We start from the raw sequence: 13,258 nt of genomic DNA on the forward strand, positions 1-13,258 counted from the left end.
AAATTGCATGCTTTTAATTTTAATTTAAAATTTTCTTTATTTCTTGGTATGTATTTGCTGTGCCACATGGTAAACATTATGCTTATCATTATGCACGCATTACTATTCCTGTAATTTCTGTGGACAAGTTTATGCTGTGTTTCTGATCCTCTCATATTTTGAATTGGAGATTTTTTTTAAAATTGTGATTATCTTGTTCCTATTCTACCATTGTATATTGGGTATGTTAAAGAGGGAGATAACTTGAACATGAGAGCTGTATTTGATCCTACAGAAGATCCTGGATGTTGAACAAGATGGAGTAAATGGATGGAAATTTAGGTTCTTCCCCTTGAGAAGGAGAGGGTATGTTTATCTGGGGAAAAAGGATGTGTCCAGATGTTTGGGCAGCCAGAGGCATAGGACTACGGCAGACACTTCTGGGTGCCCCCAGTATGTGTTCTTTTCATTTCGCTTGGTCATAAAACCTGAAATATTATCTGGGCATTTGTTCAACCAATAAAAAAAGATTACATTTCCCAGCCTCTCTTGCAACTAAGTGTGGCCATGTGACTAAGATTTGGGCAGTGAGTTGTAAGGAAAAGTGGCTTGCATAGGTTTCCTGGGAGGTTTTCTTAAAGAGAGGAAGTTATGTCCTCTCTTCCTCTTTGGCTGGTCTTCCTGGCTAGCACATGGATGTCACGGTTCAAGGTGAAGCAGCCAACTTATAAGTTAGGATGGAAATCACAGGTAATAGTCTGCAGAGCAACCTGTCAGAAGTCAGGGATCCTTGATGGGTATGAAGCCACCATCTTAGACTAAGACTGTCTATATTTTTTTTATTTTTTATTTATTTTTCTAACATCTTTATTGGGGTATAATTGTTTTACAGTGGTGTGTTAGTTTCTGCTTTATAACAAAGTGAATCAGTTATACATATACATATGTTCCCATATCTCTTCCCTCTTAAGACAGTCTATATTTATCAGAGACAGAGAGAGAGAGACAAACTATTTTTTTAATACATTTATTTATTTATTATTTATTTATTTATGGCTGTGTTGGGTCTTTGTTGTTGCGCGTGGGCTTCTCCCTAGTTTTGGCGAGCAGGGGCTGCTCTTCATTGCGATGCACGGGCTTCTCATTGCAGTGGCTTCTCTTGTTGCAGAGCACGGGCTCTAGGTGCATGGGCTTCAGTAGTTGTGGCACGTGGTCTCAGTAGTTGTGGCTTGTGGGCTCTAGAGCTCAGGCTCAGTAGTTGTGGCACACAGGCTTAGTTGCTCTGCGGCATGTGGTATCTTCCCAGACCAGGGGTTGAACCCGTGTCCCCTGAATTGACAGGCAGATTCTCAACCACTGTGCCACCAGGGAAGTCCCCAGACAGTTAAACTTTTATCTTTTTACCACTGTTATTCTGGACTTTCAATCTGAGTACTCCTCTTTTATTATCTTATTTAGTTTATCCTGTTATATTATTATTACATCTATCTCATATTCTCTTGTTTAGTTTTCTTATAACTTATAACTAAGTTTTCATATAACTAGTTGTTTTGTCTAAAATATGATGGGAAAGCATTCCTTGGGTTGTACATAAAATAGTATTAAACAGTCTAATGGCAATCACTGATAGGCTGCTTAAATGAATGATATTTCCTTCATTCATTGTTTAGAAAGGGCCCATTGGGGAAGGGGAAAAACCAAAACAAAATCCAACACTATTCCAATTGACTGAGCTGCAGAAGTGGAAGCGCCTTAACACCCAGATGGCATTTGACTGTCATTTTATAAGCACGGGTTTTCCATCAAGTGAGACTACTACATTGTCTCCCAATTTCTCTTCAAGTGATGAATGCTCCTTAATCTCATCCATGCCATTTACACACCACTTGTGTTTAATATATGTAAATTTCTTTTTAACGGCATCTTTGGAGCTAGCATAAATCATCTTGCTTTTTAAAGGTGCACTCTTAGAAGCCCAGAATATAAATATCAATACTAGGTCTTCTTTCTTAGACTCTTGTTTTGTATGTGGCATCATACAGAGCAAACTGGCAATCATTCAGAGGTAGCAACTTCACAAAAGATGTGTAGGGATCCTCTGTGGTATCACCAGTGTCATTTGCCAAGATCTGCTTTGCTTTCTCTACAATTATTTATCCTTTCTCATCATTTAAACAGAAGAGACCTTCTTTCTTCCCTCCTTCCTTTCTTTCTTTCCTTTTAATCTTCTTTTGTATAGACGATTTCCTTATTTTCCTATTATTAAAAACTTTGATGACGTCATCATTCACTGTAACTCCAGAAGCCATAGTGCCTGGGGCTGCATTGGCAGCTCTGGCTCCAGCTCTGTGGCACTAGGAGGAGGAGAAGGAGAGGAGAGGTGGGTGGAAACCTTGTCTCTCTTGTTCACATCTGAATCTACAGAGCTTAGAACAGTGCCTGAAAATAGTATGTGCTCAGTAAATATTTGTAGAATGAATGAATGGGATTCCTCTAAAGGTTGTACATAAAAGTAATATTAAACAGTCTAATGGCAAGTTCCTGCTTTAAGAAACTTGAGAATTTGTAATTCCAAGGAAACTAGAAAGATATTTATAGGCGAGGAAACTGATATTTAGTGGGGTTATAAGACTCATAGGCTGCACAGGTTCCTTGTCATGCCAATTGTTGGCCAATCTCTCTAGCCAGGTATGAGTTCTAAGACCACTGCTGCCTCTACTATGTGTACTATTTGAAGCCAAGTCCCCCTAAAACTGAGTTCCCCCACTGAGTTTATGATTAATCTCTCTATCTAAAATTTAATTTCCTTTCTCTTCCCCCCGACCTCAATCCTGTGGTAACTGAACACTAATCAACTAGTCAGATGACTAAAACTGCTGTTGTGATAACATCATTAATGTTCTAAAACTGCTATTATAGATATCATTATTAGTGTACAAACTCAGGTTGTTTCTCCAGGGCAAGATGAGCTTACAGACCCCGAAGCCATGGACCACCTGGCCTGAGAATTCGAGACATCCTGACTCCTGAAACTACAATTAAGAAATGTCATGAGGGCTTCCCTGGTGGCGCAGTGGTTGAGAGTCCGCCTGCAGATGCAGGGGACGCGTGTTTGTGCCCCGGTCCGGGAAGATCCCACATGCCGCGGAGCGGCTGCGCCCGTCAGCCACGGCCGCTGAGCCTGCGCGTCTGGAGCCTGTGCTCCGCAACAGGCGAGACCACAACAGTGAGAGGCCCGCGTACCGCAAAAAAAAAAAGAAAAAAAAGAAAAAAAAGAAATGTCACGAGATGATGATTAATCCTAGCCTCTTTGTTTTTCCTTTTTACGAAACCCCTAACTCAAAGGCCAAGTGGGAGTGTATCTGAGGCTTGTCTCCCACCCCCTTGCTTGGCGCCCTGCAATAAACCTTTACTTTGCTGCAAACACCTCCTGTCAGAGTCTGGCTTTCTGAGCCTGGGGCATGTGAGTCCTTGCTGGGTTACATATTTGGCTGACGAGCACCTGTGATGTATGTTGTAGACAGGACTGCTCAGTGGCCCAGGGTTTGGAGAGGACGACCTACTACTGTCCTTTCCCCATACAGGAAGTGCAAGAACACAGCTAACAGATTTTTCAAGCATTCTCAGGCACTGCAGAGCTTAGAAAGCCCAGTAATTGGGAGCAGTTTCGTCCCAACCAGCAGGCAGCCTTAGCTATTTATTACCTGGCACTCTAGGGTAGCAGAGCTGGCAGTTCTGAGGAGGATGGTTGTCCAGGCTCTCCTCTGGCAATCGTCTTCCTCCACCAGCTCCCAACAAAGACATTTAATCCCTTTCTTCCACTGCTCTCAGTTCTACTTGGTTGGGCTTTTAGAGGACAGAGACTGGAGTCCAATATTACGCAAGTCTCCTATCTTTGTACATCTTTCTCGGCGCGCTCGCGCCGGCGCGGAGCTAAAGGAGGGGGTGGCGGGCGCGTCCCCGAGATTCGCTCTCTCACCTTCTGGCCCCCGTGCTGAGCCGGGCTCCGAGAGGCGGGCGCGCGCCCCGGGCCAAGGCCGCTTGAGGGAGCGCGCACGCTCCGCCTCTCCCCGCCTCCCTGATGCGCGCCCCGCCCCCTCGAGCTGCAGTGCTCTGAGCGCTCAACCTCGGAGGACTTTGGCCCAGAGTAACCTCGCTCGCTTGAGCTTTCCCCTCTATTCCGCACCTATCCCCGGCACGCCCTGAGAGCCCGCGGCGGTTGGGCGCTCGCTGCCCGCCCCTCTTCCTCCCTGCCGAGCTTCGGCTCACCCCCTCCCGGCCCCTGCGCGCGGCACCTCGTCATGGCGGCCCTCAGCAAGTCCATCCCTCATAACTGCTACGAGATCGGCCACACTTGGCACCCTTCCTGCGGGGTCTCCTTCGTGCAGATCACCAGGGGCGCCCTGGAGGAGTCCCTGAAGATCTATGCTCCCCTGTACTTGGTGAGACCCATCAGCTCCTCCCCCAGGGCGAGTTTAGTGTGGAGAATGGGCCAGGGCGTGCAGTCGTGCTCCGGAGGGGCCCGGGGCACTCGCCCTGTGTCGATTTCTCATTGGGAGGGGTCAGGGTATTTTTGGCGGCGGTGGGTGGGATGGGGGGAGATCGCGAGGGGCGGATATCCCAGATCCTACGGGGGGCGGGAGAAGGGGGAGGGGAATTAGAAGTTGAGCTGTCATCTGAATGCCTGTTGGGGAGAAGATGGGTTCCCAACTTCAGGATTAAGTTTGGGGCCCTTAAAATTGTGAGTTCAGAGGCCTGCGTTATTTTCCCTCCCTCCTGCCCTGTGGAGAGGTGGTGTAGGTCAGCGAGGCGATGAGAAATGGCCTGCAATCATTCCTCATCTAATTCCCCCTGTTTGGGAGGCCTCCTCCCCAATTTTTTTTTTTTTTTGAGGGCATATTGGGCATCAAGTCCCTGTGGCCTCAGATCTTGTCTCAGTTTGGGATGAGAGGATCGTAGCTTGAGGGTTTTGCAAGTGTTTTTGCAAGTTCACAAAGTGGTCTCCTGGTTGAGATTTTGCTTGGTGTTTTAAAGGGTGGTTCCAGTCTTTGAGTCAGTGAAAAATGTTTAGGAGATCTGACTTAATGTCAGGTAGGTCCTTCATTACACAGCTTTACCTGTAGGGCAATCTAAGTTTGGAGTTTTAAATAGAGTATATTTGGAAATACGTGTTTGTATCATGGAGAATTGTTAAAGAAGTTTGTTCTTAAATGTTCTCACCAGCATCTCTTTTTTTTTCAATAATCTCATCCTTGGTATTAAAGATTTATTGCTTTGGCTATTGAAGTTCATTCTCTTATTTTCTTGCCCAATAGAGCCTGTGTCCTAAGAAGGCAAAGGTATATTTATTTTTGGTATGTTTTCTAAAAGTTCCATCCAATGTTCAGTGGATGGTCAATTCTTACTTTTCATTGAGTAATGATTTAGATTTATACCCTAATATTCCTGAAGGTGTGTCATGACCATATCTGTAGTACTTCTTGAAAAGTCTGATTATTTATTACAGAGATAACAGAGGAGAAGATGGTAACTTTCTCTGAGCTTGCGGAAGCCAGTTCATTTGTGTCATATATACTTATGCTTTTCAAACTTTAATGTGTGTTAGGAATCCACTGGGGGAGAATGTTAAAATGGGGGTTCTGATTCAGTCGATCTGGGTGGGGCCTGAGATTCTGCATTTCTAACAAACTCCCAGGTAATATTAATACTTCTGGACCAAGAGCCACAGTTTGAATAGTAAGGCTCTAGAGTAAAGGCTGATAATAAACTTATCATTGGAGCTGTAAATGTCTTCCTTGATTTTCTTTGGCCAAGATCCATGTTTATCTGCTTTTCCACATGAATTGTGGCCAGTCCGTAGCTCAATTTTTTTTTTTTTAATAGAATATCTACAAACATGATTGCGCTCTTGATGTATTCAGTAATACAGAGATTGTTCCTTCCCTTAGAGGATTATGAGGTTTGTGGGGAGAGAGTTTATGGTATGTAATTTCTCCCTCTGAAAATCCATAGCACTTTTATTGTACCTCACATATTCATTCATCCATTCATTCAACAATTGTTTGTTGAGGGCCTGATGTTTTTCATATTTACAGCCTAGATAATTTATTGGTTATGTTTCCTGATAGGGTATTTCGGGGGACAACAGGAACATGAGCAATGGAAGCCCACCTTCTATTCCAGTAGGTGGGCTGGGGTCAAGGGGGGTCAAGAAAAGTTTGTGTTTTACCATTATGTCTCCAGCTAGATTAAATACTTCTTGAGGACAGATTCTCGATCTTAGTTGGCCTTGTAATATCTGTATTCAAGATAGCTGGGTCGCTATTCAAGGGTGCTTGTGAAGTAAAATTAGTGGGAACTGACCAGTATTTTAGTTTAAGTGACATAGAAGAGAATAGAAAAAAATTAGAGTCCACTGCAGGTGGTATGGATAAGCATTATTTCATGACAGTTTTGTTTGTTGTATTTGTATGGGCTGCTGGGGCTCTTAGAGCATATACCAACACTTTGCTCATTGTCAGTGTTAGGTAGTTGTTGATTAAATGTGTAATCCAGGGTAAGATACAAGGTGGTGTGGGAAGAAGTGGGCTTTTAAAAGGGATCAGCCACTTCTGATTTTGAATCTCAGCTTCATCAGTTACTAGCTCTTTGACTTTGTGCAAGTTACTTTGTCTTTCTCTGTGAGAATTAAGTGAAATAATGCACTGAAGATGTATCATGTTTTCTAGTTCATAATAGGTCTTGAATAATTCGGCATTTTTTCTTCCTCATTCTCTCAGTGGCACTTAAGTTAGGTGTGAAGTTCATTGAGGGTGGCTAGGGAGGGCTACTTGGAAGAAGTAGCATTTGACTTGGGCCTTGAAGATAAGGAGGTACAGACATTGATTCATGTATTGATTCATGTATTAGATATTTATAGGATACATATTCTTAATGGAGCGGAGGGAGAATAGTGTGAATTGAGGCAGAAATCTAAGTGGTTTCGTAAAAGAAGTAGTACATGTATTGATTGGCTGAAACAGAAGTTTTGTGTATAGCTGTATGAGTAATAACAACTCTTATTTATTGAACACTCATGTGCTTAAACTTTCACGTATTTTCTCTTATTTAATCCTTACACAACTCTGTCTTATCTCCATTTCATAGGTAGGAAAACTGAAGATTAGAGACATTAAGCAGTTTCCAAGATTCAGAGCTAGTAAGGGAAAGGAAAGGTGTTTTTTTTTTTTTTTTTTTTTGACTCAAAGACTGAAGGCCAGGCTAAAGGTGCCATTGAGATTTTTTTTTGAACAAAGGTTACAAGTACAGAATGGTGCTTTCAGATGATGAATCTGGTCGAAATGGGTAGACTGGATTGGAAAGACTGTTTAGGAGTTGATGCGTAGATTCACTCAAGCGGTAGAAAGAATCAGTTCTCATGGGATCTTACTTTGCAGCTTATTAGCAGTGTGATCTTAGGAAAATTATCTCACTTCTTTGAGCCTTAGTCTCCTTGCTTTGCAGAAGATAACTATACCCATCTCTTAGGGTTGTCATGAGGATTTAAATGGATAATAGTGTGTTGGAATAGCAGCTATCATGTAGTGGGGCCAAGCGTTGCTGTTATTAAAATAGTGCATTCGTTATGATCTGTATCTCCACCTCTAGTTAGAATGGTGGTTTGTATTCAGAACTAGCACGGTACTTCAGTAGGTGCTTCAGGAAGTGTCTGAATGAGGGCAGGTATGAATGAATGAATTCATGAATAATTCAGGAGTGAGGAGATAGTATTTGGCAGGTCTAAGGTAGTGCCAGAGAGAATGGAAGGGCAGTTTTAGAGGCATTTCACAGGAGAGGCATTTCATAGGAAGAACGAACAGACTTAGAGACTGAGAATATTAGGGCAGTGTGAGGGCTTGTTTATGCTTCCAGGATTTCAAGTCTGATGCTGTTGCCATCATTGATAGAAAACGATAAGTTTAAGGGAAGCTGGGTTGGGGGAAAATTTTAGTCAAGAGTGTTTTCTGGAGCCTATATATATATCTGCTTGTATATCTGCTTTTCATTTGAAATATTACCATGTGTGTTGTACTAAACTGATTCGTTTTGTTCCTTTCAGGTTTACTCTTTTTAAAAAAAAAATTTCTTTTTTAAATTTATTTATTTAGTTATTTGGCTGCGCCTGGTCTTAGTTGTGGCATGTGGGATCTTCATTGTGGTGTGTGGGATCTTTTTTTTTTTATGTGGACCATTTTTAAAGTCTTTATTGAATTTGTTACAATATTGCTTCTTTTTTTTTAATGTTTTGTTTTGGCTGCTAGGCACTTGGGATCTTAGCTCCCTGACCAGAGATTGAACCCGCACCCTCTGCATTGGAAGGCAAAGTCTTAACCACTGGGCCACCAGGGAAGTCCCACGCGGGATCTTTTAGTTGCGGCATGCGGGATCTTTAGTTGCGGCATGCAAACTCTTAGTTGCAGCACGTGGGATCTGGTTTCCTGACCAGGGATTGAACCTGGGCCCCCTGCATTGGGAGCATGGGGTCTTAGCTACTGGACCACCAGGGAAGTCCCCAGATTTACTCTCTTGTTCTATACATCTGCTCTCATGCTTTTCTCATCTTGGTATCTACAGTTATTCTTGGTATTCACCTTCTAATGCTTAAACCATGTTGAAATGCAGATGGACTATTCCTTTTCACAGTGAATCTTTGTGTTTTCACGATTTGTAAAAAACATCATCATCAATTTACTTGATGTAGTTTTTTTTTTAAAAAAAGAATCCTACATATGTTGTAATATATGCTAATTAAGTATGTACCAAAAATGTATTTCAGGAAGCTATATACATATTTTTTTTGTCTTTTTTTTTTTTACATCTTTATTGGAGTATAATTGCTTTACAATGGTGTGTTGGTTTCAGCTTTATAACAAAGTGAATCAGTTATACATATACATATGTTCCCATATCTCTTCCCTCTTGCATCTCCCTCCCTTCCACCCTCCCTATCCCACCCCTCCAGGTGGTCACAAAGCACCGAGCTGATCTCCCTGTGCTGTGCGGCTGAGGAAGCTATATTTTGAATATAGTTATTGCCACGCATTCACAATAAGTGGTTCCCATCACTACACACATTCACATGAAACAGTTGTTAAACTGTTTAAACCCTTGACTACCACTAAAATTAATGAAAGCATAGTGCCCTTGGTACTTTGTGGCAAATTTAGAATACACAGTTGCCCATTTAGGAGGATGGATTCTGTGCTGTTCAAATTCTTAGGTGCCTTTTCTAAAAGGAAAGCTTGTTCAGTTGTCTCAGGTGGTTCTAAGATCTTGTTTTTCCTGGTGTCTTTCCACAGGACCTCCAGATTAGGGTACTGGCATTTATCGTTAGCTGATTTCAGAGTAGAGCCTTTCACACTTTTGGGAAGGAATGATTTAAAAACCTGCTTCTTCAGCGACCTTCAGATGTTTACACCCTTCTTCAGAGTATAAAAATGTTTACTTAATATTTACTCCCCTTGAATTTTATAATCTTAACAGACTTGTTAGAGTGTAAGTTCATAAACACTTAAGCAGGAGTTGGATTTCTTAGGAATTAAAAAAACCAACAACAACTTATGGACAGTCTTTAGTTGCAAAAGGCTTGAAAACCACTGACTAAAATTTCAGTGATGGAGTTTTTTTTTTTTTTTTTTTTAATGTTCTCACACAGTTTTATTTTACGGAAAAAATGGTCATTCTACAAAACTTCTCAAGCTTAACTCCACTTACAAGATGGTGTTCAGATTTCTGTATTTCAGTATGACTTAGGAGGCAGGATCCTAGATTCTGGGATCAAATTGCCTATGTTAGAATTCTAGCTCACTACTTACTAGCTGGGTGACCTCAGACAAATTACCTAACTACTCTAAGCCTCAGTTTCGGTAAATTTTAACTCTGGAGGCCCTGGTGAGGATTAAATGTGGCATAATATATGAAGTGCTTCTGGCATGTAGTGTGCCCTGAGTTTTTAAAGGCAGTGTTTTAGCAGGTAGAGAAAATGAGTCCAGCAATGAGACTTTTTGAAATTTTTGGTAATAGGCCATTTGTTTTTGTTTTTTACTTAAAAAAAGAGAGAGACCAAAGTCATTAAGGAATACAAACTGCTGAGAATATTTGAATTGTTTGACATTTGGAGATCATGGAATTTGTAAATATGATGGATTAATTCCGCTTTGATTTTTCCCTGAGCCCTACTTTAGGGGTGGAGGTGAGGGGGCTCATTTTATTTTTCTAGTCAATAAGTAAATGATGATTCTTTTACAAGATTTGTTGTTATCCCTTTGGACGTGTAAGTTTTGTCTTTCAACTGAGCAATTAAATGATGAGTTTTCCTATTCGTCAACAAGAGATTGTGAGTGTGTTGAACTTGTTTTTCTATGTGACTTCTTGGTATTCTTTGGCTGATCTCTGTTGATTAAAACGCACACTTCCAGCACGTTACTTCTAGTTGAAAGTTGAAGACATATTGTACTAAACACTTTCATAACTCACCCTTTTCTGTGGCCAAATCTTCTTTACTATTGTTTGCCCCTTTAGTTATCCTAAATCGGGGATAAAAATTATTGCTATTCATGTTTCTGAGTCAGTAGATTCTTATTAAAATGGATATTTGGTTGATTTAAAAAAATTTTAAAGCCTTCAACAGATCCTTAATAGGTATTTTTCAATGTCGGCATTAGTTCCTTTTGCCTCGTCACTAGAAAATTCTTTTCAAATCAAATGGAGTGATCCTCTATCTGGGAAAGTTTATCCTCTTCAATAGAATCATTCATTTTGGTAGAGAGAGAAGCACACCTGGAGAAGTTAGGGATCCAAATCCACTCTGGTCATCCCCGTGGTGACAGATTTTTCCATTGGATCGCCTTCATAACCAACTCTCTAGTTGATTTACTGTGGTACAGATTATTTTGAATAACCAGACCTCTTATTTACTATTTAGAAAATTATATTTTTCGTGAACTTTTGACTCATTAAAATATTTTTATTATTTGCTGATAAACATTGATGAAAAAATATACACAAATTGAGGGGAGACGACTTGATGATTAGGTTTAGTAATATTATATATCTGAACCTTGATGGTTAGTATTGGAATATTTGTCCCCTATTCATTTACCAGTTATTTATTGAGTCTGCTATGTGCAGGCTGCTGTGTATAGCAGCTGTGTGCTATGTGGCATGGTGGAAAATAAAAAAAATGAATGGGACATACTTCTTATATTGTAAGAAGGAGGGGAGACTAGGCATATATTATTCTGTAATAAAATTCATTGAGATAAATACCATAAGGTACATATTAAAGTGGTTTGAGAGATGGAGGTGGAAGGTCATATTTGGCTGGGGAGATAAGGGGAAACTTAATGAGAGAGATGGCATTTTAGTGGCCTTGAAGGGAAAACAGGATTTGGAAAGGTAGAAATAGGTGGGGGATAAGGGAGAGGAATGGCTTGAACAAAGACATTCAGGTAGAATAGGATATGGTGTGCTTTGGGGAATGGCAGGTGGAATTTGGACGTTATTTGTTGTAGTAGGCGATCGCTAAAGGTGGCCAGCAGGGGTAGTATGCCTGAAGTTATTTCATAAAGCTTAATCTGGCAGTGGTATATAGAAATCTTGGATTCAGTGACTCAGATGTAAAGCAGGGGGAGGAAAGCAATGAAGCTATAAGATTTTAAGCCTCGTTTATTGGAATATGTGCAAGGTAGTGCTTTGGAAAAAATATCTTCAGTGAAATATGCTGGATTGCATTGGGGCATATTGAGTTTTAGCTACTAGTACGATATCTGGGTGGAAAATGACCAAGAGGCATTGAGAAATGGAGAGTTGCTGTTCTAGAGAAAAGGTGGGGTTAGAGATTTAGGTTTCATCTCTATTCTTATGACATATTCTTTATGTCGTAAGATAGAGATGAAAGTTGAAGCCCTGGTAAGTCAACAAGGAAGAGAGGTCTTTAGGTCAGCAAGGGTTTAGAAAGAGAAGACAACTTAAATGCTCATTTTTGGAGTGGAGGAAAAAGAAAAAGAAGCAGTCAGAGAGGTATGAAGAAATGGAGAAGAAAGAGTGTTGCAGAGAAGTGTCGAGCAGGGAGTTTTGGGAAGTATTGTTAAGAGGTGGGAAGAGCATGGGCTTGAATCTCAGTCCTGCCACTTACTAGCTTTGTGACCTTGAGCAAGTCTCTTAACATATGTGAACCACGGTGTTCTCATCTGTAAAATGGGGGTCAAATACCTATCTCATGTCTTTTAAAAATATGAATCAGAACACTCCAGTGGCTTTCCATCTCAGAAAATGTGAAATCTTTGCCATGGCTGTTGCTTGATTGCATTTCATACCATTTTTCTCTTTGCTTATTCACCTCTGTCCAGATATAATTTACATGATTTATTTTATAATTTTGAATCTAAGTTTTGTTATTTAGGATGGAGAGCTCTTGATTTCTGAGGAATAAATTGGACAACAGATTGTCAAAAAATGAACATGTCTGTGGAGTAAATGAATGTAGTATGGCTTCCTCTTTTCATGAGTTATGACTTGAGAAAAAAAACCTTGCCTCAAATTTGTGCGTAAGCAATATACATGTAAGTAGTTACTTTTATTGATTATGACAAGACAACCTGGATCGAAAGGCTGGAACACAAACTTATGTTCCATAGATCTACCTGTATAAGGTTTGATAGTGATAAAAAATGTATAAGACTTTAATAATAGATTTATAATTTATTCATTAAGTATTTATTGAATATGTACCAGGCCTGTGTGCTAGGTGATAATTTGAGAAGGGGAGTTAATTGAAGTGACTGCTTAATAAAGAGCTAAATAAAGTTTTGGAAAGTCTTTTTTTTTTTTTTTTTGCGGTACGCGGGCCTCTCACTGTTGTGGCCTCTCCCGTTGTGGAGCACAGGCTACGGATGAGCAGGCTCAGCAGCCATGGCTCATGGGCCTAGCTGCTCCGGGGCACGAACCCGTGTCCCCTGCATCGGCAGTTGGACTCTCAACCACTGCGCCACCAGGGAAGCCCCTGGAAAGTCTTTTCAAAATGTATTGGTAGGGACTTCCCTGGTGGCGCAGTGGTTAAGAATCCACCTGCCAATGCAGGGGGCAAAGGTTCAAGCCCTGCTGCAGGAAGATCCCACATGCCGTGGAGCAGCTAAGCCCGTGTGCCACAAGTACTGAGCCTGCGCTCTAGAGCCCACGAGCCACAACTACTGAGCCTGTGTGTCACAACTACTGAAGCCCACGTGCCCAGAGCCCATGC

The 13,258-nt window shown here is 41.2% G+C and overlaps 1 protein-coding gene and 1 pseudogene across 1 annotated transcript in view; one reads left to right on the forward strand and one right to left on the reverse strand.

Annotated features, from left to right (window-relative positions):
- Positions 1–781: 781 nt before the first annotated feature.
- On the reverse strand, positions 782–4,043 carry LOC101286027 (cofilin-2-like; annotated as a pseudogene).
- Positions 4,044–4,064: 21 nt separating this feature from the next.
- The window catches only part of TMEM135 (transmembrane protein 135), a 245,376-nt gene continuing 236,182 nt past the window's right edge, over positions 4,065–13,258 (forward strand). Inside the window, exon 1 of the mRNA XM_033431910.2 lies at positions 4,065–4,421. Coding sequence (XP_033287801.1) covers positions 4,281–4,421 — 141 coding nt within the window. The 5' untranslated portion in view covers positions 4,065–4,280. The remainder of the gene's footprint in view (positions 4,422–13,258) is intronic.

Source organism: Orcinus orca, chromosome 8 (assembly GCF_937001465.1).
Source record: "Orcinus orca chromosome 8, mOrcOrc1.1, whole genome shotgun sequence".
In the NCBI taxonomy this organism is placed as follows: domain Eukaryota; kingdom Metazoa; phylum Chordata; class Mammalia; order Artiodactyla; family Delphinidae; genus Orcinus; species Orcinus orca.